Genomic DNA, 9,449 nt, shown 5'->3' with positions numbered 1-9,449 from the left:
AACTAATATTACACTATATGTTAAGTAACTAGAATTTAAATAAAACTTAAAAAAGAAAAAGAACAGAAGACTTTTAACAGTCATAACAAGTATGAGTTTTTTTTTTAAAGCTGCTTCATCATTTTGTAATTGTACCTTAATCAACACTGTTCTAGAGGTCTTAGCACAATATGTTAAGAATAAAGAACTGAAAGCCTAAAGGATTGAAAAGGAGGAAACAAAACCATAGTTACTTATAGATAGTATTATTAACCACATAGAAAATCCACAAAAATCCACAGAGAAACTTTTAAAATAATAAGAGAATTCAGCAAGTTGCCCCATTCTTCCTGGTCTCAGAGGGTTGATGAGAATTGTTCTTCTAATCACATTTTTGCTAGGGAAAAAAGAAAAAGAAAAACAATGGATGGTAAGGCCTCTTCTCAGTGGCTGGAATGTGAGACAAATACGAACTGTGACGATCTCAGATTTTCCTAAAGAGTTGGAGGACACATGTCCATTTTTCTACTGGAATCATTGTGTGGTTGGGGTCAGCTTCCTTAGGGCCACCTGAAATGCAACAGGTCAGCTGCATTTTTATAGTCATTATGTAATAGTGGACTTAGGGACCAAAGGTTCAGATGATGACAACTTAGGCAGCAGAGACTCCTGAGAGGATAGAGGAGTGGTTTAGGCTTATTAAGCTGTTAGACTTTAGAAAGCAAGGGTTTGTTTTTGCTTTTTTCCCCCCTCTCTTAAGTATTTCAGTCCCAATTCCCTTGAGATTAATTGATAAATTCTAGAATAGCACCATTCACATAGTGCAGGTCTTCTAGTTCCATATAAACATTCACAGTGGTTAGAAAAGAAACAAGGAAATAAAGGTCCTGCTAGAAGGAGTTTGATTAACAATGGCCTCATCTACAATACAACAGGTATGTGGAGAAGGGATTAAGGACAGACCTGTGTGTTTTCTCTTTCCTGAGGTTTTGTTAGGAAGTAAACTGTCATTCGTATTATGCAACAGCATTATTCATGACCTGATTCTTCTTTTTTGCATTTTTGCCATGTGCAGGGAGAATGTGTAGGAATATAAAAGATAGTAGGTGCACAACTCAATATGAATTTGTAATAAAAGGCAGAGTCTTTTTATTATGTGAACGGGATAATATGTTGCTCTGCAGTATAATACGTTTCTTGGGAAGAAGATACAGAATCCTGGAAAGTGTTACCTCTTCACAAATGGCTGAGTAAATTATCACTGTCATTAACCTAAGTGAAGCAGAGGATTAAAGCAGACCTCAGATTTTGCATACAACCCCAATCCTTTATTTTTGTAGGAAAAATATTTTCTGGTGAAATATATTCTTGAATGTTCATCCCAACAAAGAAGGAACAAAGATGAAAAGAAAGTCATCTTGATAGTGTTCTTTGTACGTCAGGCATTCGGCTAAGGCTGTTCATGTGTGTTATTTAATATGTTAAGATTCATTACCATTGAATATTTGATAGAAATTGAAAAACTGAAAGAAAACAAAAGCTTGGATAAGGGCAGAATAATTCCAGAAAGGTAGAAAGAATGATTGGCAGGAAGAAGGACTTTTAAAGTCTGTTAAAAGTTGAAAAAATGGTTGCTAAAACAGAGGAATGTTTAATATGGAAGCACTTACCAATTTAATAAGGTGAAGAGACAAGAGATTACATTAGAAAAATCAGAAAAAACTTTATTATTGCAGACATGGTCTTGCAACTTAATCACTTTCTCAGGAGTGTAGAAAACACTTATTTTTAACAATACAGTGGAATAAATTTTAGGCATGGTATTTATTAATTATTCGTGAATGTGCAAGCAATTCATTGTGTTCTGCGTCTTTAGTTTTTGTTCTTCTTGTAGATATACCAACAATGGAGAAAAGATTATGCTTTAATTCTATTAACATCCATGTAGCTATATATGCTTATATTAACAGGTTTAAAATTTTTTTAAATTCATTTTGAGAGAGAGAGAGAAAAAGAGAGAGAGAGAACATGCTCCAGTGGGGGAGAGGGAGGGAGAGAGGGAGAGACAGAATCCCAAGCAGGCTCCATGCTGACAGCACAGAGCCCGACATGAGGCTTGAACCCACGAACCATGAGATCATGACCTGAGCCTAAATCAAGAGTTGGACACTCAGCTGACTGAGCCACCCAGGTGCCCTGGTTTAAAAAAATGTTAATGATACTTGAAGAATATAGTCCTGAAAGAATTGTTTTATGCATTTAGCATTCACAGACTATCACTGTAAAAGATGTGAAAGATGTGACCATTGAAATGTTTGAATTGTCGATGGATGTCACACGCAAGAAACGTGCCAAATACACCATACAGGACAATGATGCTTAGAGGGAAGTTACTTAAAGTCCTATTTGATGAAGTCATCAAATAGTCATCCACTGTGCCCCTTTCTGCTCTGTGGCAGGGGTATGAGGAACACCCTTCATGATGTATACTAACATACACATCATGCTCTGCATTTCAAAGAACTTTATTAAGGTTCCTAGAGCTTGTTGGCTATGTAAATTTCCTGAATATTAAAGGGAGGTAAGCTCTGCACCTTATGATCTGAAGCTTAGAAGGATTGAGTATGACTTTCAAAAATGGACAGTAAGCTGATTATAATAGGAAAGTCACTAAACCAGGAACACAAAAAGTTTGCAATTAAACCCTAAAATGTATTGTCATGGAGTTGCCTTTAGCACAAAAATACTCTGTGGTGTGTGTGTGTGTGTGTGTGTGTGTGTATGTGCCATTTTCATTAAAATGAAATTATTTATTTCTCTTAGCTTTCCTTTCTAAGAAGTAAAGTGGCTTAAAAAAGCCAACAAAATAGAACTTTCCTTTCTATTTTTTTTTAACGTTTATTTATTTTTGAGACAGAGAAACACAGAGCATGAACAGGGGAGGAGCAGAGAGAGAGGGAGACACAGAATCTGAAACAGGCTCCAGGCTCTGAGCTGTCAGCACAGAGCCCGGCGCGGGGCTTGAACTCACGGACCGTGAGATCATGACCTGAGCCAAAGTCGGCCGCTTAACCGACTGAGCCACCCAGGTGCCCCTCCTTTCTATTTCATAGTACAGTTGACCCTTGAACAACTTGGGAGTTATGGGCACCAAGCACCCCTACTCAAGAATACATGCATAACTTTTGACTCCCCCAAAACTTAACTACTAATAGCCTACGTTGACTGGAAGCCTTACTGGTAACATGAACAGTTGATTAACACATGTTTTATATGTGATATGTATATATGCTGTATTCTTACAATGAAGTAAGCCAGAGGAAAGAAAATGCTATTAAGAAAATCATTCAAGGGGAGCCTGGGTGGCTCAGTCACTTAAGTGTCTGACTTCAGCTCAGGTCATGATCTTGAGTTTGAGCCCAGCTTTGGGCTCTGTGCTGACAGCTTGGAGCCTGGAGCCTGCTTTGGATTCTGTGTCTCCCTCTCTCTCTGCCCCTCTCCCCCTTCTCTCTCTCTTTGTCAAAAATAAAAATTAAAAATTAAACAGAAAAGAACATCATTAAAAAGAAAGACTACATTTAGACTAACTATTGAAAACAATCCACATATAGGTAAATCTATCTGTGCAGTTCAAGCCTGCATTGTTAAAGTATTTTCTTCTGTGCTGATACTTAACTGGTAAGCACGTGGGTGACTAAAGTAATTGGTTAAAAAACTTGGTACCAAAAGGGGGGGGGGCGGAAATTCCTTGCCTCTTGTTTTTTTCCTTCTACCTTCTTTCCTATGAGGATGTCAGGCTGAGTTACATACGTAATAGAAACCGCTACAGTAGCTGCTAAAACTGAATGTAACTTGTGAACCAGTGGTACACATTTTAAAAATTTGGGGATGAAAATGTTTTGGCAAAACCGTCTTTCAAGATTAAGTCTGTCGTTTCTGTAAATAGTCGTTAGGGCATTAGCTGGCAGAGACCCCAAATGCAATTTGGTAGCGTTCCTCTGTGGTTGTAAACAGTTCCTCCTTCTCTAACTTTAGCTCCATTGCTAAAATGTGTCCCATCTCACAGTTAGGCTATTCGTTCTGTCTAGAGGGAGATAGAACCCCAGAGTAGGAAGGATAAGTAGGATATAATTGCTTTGGATTCAACACTTAGAATTAGTCGGAGGATTAACATCCAGAATATCAGTTGGAAGGTGAACAGCCAACTCATGCAACTCAATGTCAAAAAAATAAAAAAACCAAAAACAAACAGAAAGAAAAACAACAACAACAACAACAAGCCCAATCTAACTAAAAAAATGGGCAGAGCACTGGGTATCATATGTAAGAGATGAATCGCTGGATTCTACTCCTGAGGCTAAGACTACGTTGTATGTTAACTAACTAGAGAATAAAAAAATAAACAAAACAAAATAATAGAAGAAAAATGGGCCGAGGACTCGAATAGACTTTTTGTTTTCCCCCAAGAAAACAACACACAGATGGCCGACAGGCACATGAAAAAATGCTCACCATCACTAAAGGAAACACAAATCAAAACCACAGTGAGATACCATCTCACGCCCGTGAGAATGGTTATTATCGAAAAGATAAGAAATGACAAGTGTTGACAAGGATGCGGAAAGAAGGGAACCCTTGTGCACTGTTGGTGGCAATGTCAACTGGTGTAGCCACTACAGAAAATAGTATGGCGTTTCCTCAAAAAATTAAAAACAAAACTACCATATGATCTAGTAATTGTCCTTCCAGGTATTTACCTGAAGAAAACAAAAACTTTAATCCGTAAAGACATATGCACTCCTATGTTCACCGCAGCGTTATTTACAATAGTTAAGATATGAAAACAATCTAAATGTCCATTGATAAATGAATGGATAACGATGTGGTCCTTCCATTTACATTGAAATATTATTCATCCTTACAAGAGAAAGAATCTTGCGATTTGCAACAACTTGGGTAGACCTTGAGGGTATTATGCTAAGTGAAATAAGTCAGGCAGAGCCAGACGAATGCCATATGGTTTCATTTATATGTGGAACGTAAAAACCAAAACAAGTGAACGAATAAACAAAACAGAAACCGATTCACAGATACAGAAAACAAACTGATGGTCATCAGAAGGGAGATGGGTGGAACGGACAAAATTGGTGAATGGAATTAGGACGTACAATCTTCCAGTTATAAAACAAATAAGACATGGGGATATGATGCACAGCATAGGAAATATACTCAACAACATTGTAGCGACTTTGCCTGGTGACAGATGATAACTAGACTTGTTGTAGTGACCATTTTATAATATATAAATATCAAATCACTACACCTGAAACGAATAGAGTCTTGTATGGCAGTTATTCTTCAACAAAAAGAGAATCAGTTGGAGAAAGCTTTTAATTTCAAATCTGCACTCATTCTCCTCCTGCAGCTATCTTAATTGCTTTCTTTATTTTTTCTTTTTAAAATCACGTTTAACTTTGAGAAAAAAGGGAAAGCTCCTTGACTACCTCCTGCCTAAGACCACTGGCTTGGGAGCAACAGTGAAACTCGACACCCTCCCGCCTCCCACTCTATCCTCTCCCCAACCCTCTATTTTCTCTGTTATGTTCTGGAGACCCTGAGAATGACTTTCAAAAATCTTCAACCAACCTCGAGCTCTTCCTTCACCTTTTCTTCTGCTTATAACCGGCTTTCTTTCTTCTGTTTAAATCCCACTCACCCACTGAGAACCAAATGGAAAGTCCCAACCTCACCGGGGCATTCTTGTCTACCCCAGCCTGAAATTCCCTCACCCATTTCTTTTACCTTTGCACATTTTGCTTAGACTCCTTTTAGATCAGTTAATCTCCACAGTTGGTTTTTATCTGTGGTGCAGAGTCATTTAGGTTTTAAGTTCTGCCTCTTCAGTTGTTTTGTAGAATCTCTGAGGCCAAGGACTAGCTCAAGCTTTCTTGTTCCTTTCATTGTGTCTTGCGTGTTGTGGGCACTCTGTAAACAGTTGTAGCTCAGTGTCTGATGGTGCTCACAGGGGCTGAGAATTTATTGGTTTATCTGTTAGTAACCGGTCAGGTCTGATATGTGTGAAGTCCTTGATGGCCACAGACTCTCGGCAGTATTAACAGTTATTCTTTTTGTATTAGTGTTTTCTCCCCCAACGTACTTTAAAAAAAGAGGAAAGTTATCCTAATTCATGAACGTGTTACCTTCCAAACATACATGGAAATGGCATCATGCAGATTTTTATATGCAAAATGAAGATACTGGGCCAACACAAGGAAGGAGTGGAGATGCCTAGGTGTCCTGAAGCTCACTGACCACCTTCTCCTATAGCTTTCTCTGCGACCCACACACTGAAACTTATTCGGCTTTCATTTTGCGTGACACGCGTCGCCCAAGGCTCTGAGGAGAAGCACCATGGAGGTGTACTTGTTCTTCCCAAAGAAGTGAGAGTGGTCCAATTTTGGCCTCTGCCCATGTCTCATTCAGCTGCTCTGGCTGGTGAGGTGCTTGTCAGGGCTCCATGACTGGCTGAAAATGATACTACCCGGTCATTAGACATCCTTAAATGATTCTTCCCCTTTTAAACAACCTTGGCAAAGGGGCGCCTGGGTGGCGCAGTCGGTTAAGCGTCCGACTTCAGCCAGGTCACGATCTCACGGTCTGTGAGTTCGAGCCCCGCGTCGCGCTCTGGGCTGATGGCTCAGAGCCTGGAACCTGCTTCCGATTCTGTGTCTCCCCTTCTCTCTGCCCCTCCCCCGTTCATGCTCTGTCTCTCTCTGTCCCAAAAAATAAATAAATGTTGAAAAAAAATTTAAAAAAAAAAAAAAAAAAAAAAACAACAACCTTGGCATGAACAAAATCAAAACACCATGAAAATAATACAACACATGAATGAAACAATTTTCAAATAATAACAACATCCTGGTCCCACAAGGCAGTAGACTGTACTCAAATAAAAGCTGATTAAGTGTTCCGGACTTATTTGAGGAAGAAGTGAATGTATTGTCTAATATATATCCATTCTTTCTATGAACATAGGAGCATCAATTATAATAAAGTAGATAATGAACTTGTTGCTTCTTCTCTTCCCCTCCTTTCACCTCCCAGTTCTCTCTCTCTTCCTCCTCTCTTCCTTCTTTTTCATTTCTGGCCCTGGAATAAAATAAGAGCCTACTAAATGTTGGTGGTATAATTTGAATCCAGGAAAGTATAAAGCAAATAAATCATTTAAACCCAGGTTAAAATTCTGTGAAGTTGCAAATGAAAGTTAAGATAAATAAATGAGAAAGATTGTAATTAATATTTCAGCATAAATTAATTATCTTCCTTGAGTCTTCTATATTTTTCTTGAGTTGTTCTGTGAAAACTTACATAAAATACAGAATATTTGATTAATATCTGACAAAATTTCATGTGTTCTTGCTTTTTCTGAAGGAAATATTGGATTGCTCTGGATATGGAAATGGATCTTGCCCGGAAAATGAAAGGCCACTGGGTGTCCGAGCTGCTATGTATTCATTTATGGCTGCAGCCATATTCATCACGGTGTTTGGCAACCTCGCCATGATAATATCCATTTCCTTCTTCAAGCAGCTTCACACACCAACCAACTTCCTCATCCTCTCCATGGCAGTCACTGACTTCCTCCTGGGGCTCACCATCATGCCCTACAGTATGGTCAGATCGGTGGAGACTTGCTGGTATTTCGGGCTTACATTTTGCAAGATTCATTACAGTTTTGACCTGATGCTTAGCATAACGTCCATTTTCCATCTTTGCTCTGTGGCTATTGACAGATTTTATGCTATCTGTTACCCTTTACGTTATTGCACGAAAATGACAATTCCCCTCATCAAGCGGTTGCTATTTCTCTGCTGGTCGGTTCCCGGAGCATTTGCTTTCGGGGTGGTCTTCTCGGAGGCCTACGCCGACGGGATTGAGGGCTACGATATACTGGTGGCCTGTTCCAGTTCCTGTCCAGTGATGTTCAACAAGTTATGGGGGACCACCTTGTTCATGGCAGGGTTCTTCACTCCTGGGTCTGTGATGGTGGGGATTTATGGCAAGATTTTTGCGGTATCAAGAAAACATGCTCGAGCAATCAATAGCTTGCCCGAAAATCAAAATAATCAAATGAGGAAAGACAAAAAAGCAGCCAAAACTTTAGGAATAGTGATGGGCGTTTTCTTACTATGTTGGTTTCCCTGTTTTTTCACAATTTTATTGGATCCCTTTTTGAACTTCTCTACTCCTGTAGTTCTGTTTGATGCCTTGACATGGTTTGGCTATTTTAACTCCACGTGTAATCCCTTAATATACGGTTTCTTCTATCCCTGGTTTCGCAGAGCGCTGAAGTGCATTTTACTAGGTAAAATTTTCAGCTCACGTTTCCATACTACTGATCTGTTTACTCAAAAAGAAACGGAATAGACTTGTGTATGAGTGAAATGAGGCAAAAGCACAGGAATGCAGAAGAATAAAGTCACTTAAAACATGTGTATATGTGTGTGCATGTGCATATATGTGTGTGCATGTGTGTATATGTGTGTGTAGGTGTGTGTGTGATTTTGGCTACCAAGGCAAGCTTTTAGTTTCCAAGACTTGAGGGGAAAAAAAGAGTCTTCTCTTTGAACCAAAATCCCTCTTCTTCAGAATACTTCATATACCTATTACTTCTAGGGAGAAAAGAGGAAGAAACTTGGAAGGGCAGGAATGGTGTGAAAAGAACACACAACCTTGATACTATTTGGAAGGGATCAGAGCATAAACTGAGCTTAAAAACTCCTGCTGCACCACCACGAGCACTTTATGTGATTCTTCCATTCGCTTTTTGTTCTTTCGTGTCTGACCGGATGTAGTTTGAAATGTCAACAGCTAATAATTATAGGCAAATAAATACAGAAATAATTTCAAACCTGCATATTCTGTCAGGAACCAGTCACTGGTTAGCTGAGAATTAAACCTTTACTAGAATTTACTATTGTGAGGTTAAATCTTTCTTTTTTTTTTTAAGTAAAGTTTATTTATTTTGAGAGAGAGAGAGAGCAGAGGAGGGGCAGAGAGAGGGAGAGAGAGAATCCCAAGCAAGCTTTGCACTGTCAGTGCAGAGCCCAGGACTCGAACTTATGAGCCATGAGGTTTTTATTCAGCGTCTTTTTAACTATAAGTTGAGGCCCATTAGTAACTTGTGAAGTGAAGTTAGTGGTCTGCAACCAGGGATGTGCTGCTAAGTGTTTGACACCTGACTCTGAAAAGGAAGAAAAAACAAAGAAAAAAAAGCCTTGATTTGCAGAATTTGACTATAAATAAACATATAAACTCAATATATATATATATAGAGAGAGAGATTATATATATGTATGAAAATTATGATTCCAGTACATATATATATATATATACATACACACATACATTTATTTAGCAGAATGAATATATATTGTTCATTTAGCTGAAATCAAGCTATAAATGTGATG

General features: G+C 38.7%; 1 protein-coding gene across 1 annotated transcript; it reads left to right on the top strand.

The window, feature by feature from the left end:
• Positions 1-7,425: 7,425 nt before the first annotated feature.
• Positions 7,426-8,406, top strand: TAAR2 (trace amine associated receptor 2). The gene has a single exon (XM_043590540.1). The coding sequence runs from the start codon at positions 7,486-7,488 to the stop codon at positions 8,404-8,406; it is 921 nt and encodes a 306-aa protein (XP_043446475.1). The 5' UTR covers positions 7,426-7,485.
• Positions 8,407-9,449: the final 1,043 nt, after the last annotated feature.

Source organism: Prionailurus bengalensis, chromosome B2 (assembly GCF_016509475.1).
Source record: "Prionailurus bengalensis isolate Pbe53 chromosome B2, Fcat_Pben_1.1_paternal_pri, whole genome shotgun sequence".
Classification (NCBI taxonomy): Eukaryota; Metazoa; Chordata; class Mammalia; order Carnivora; family Felidae; genus Prionailurus; species Prionailurus bengalensis.
This window is presented reverse-complemented; position numbering and strand designations above follow the sequence as displayed.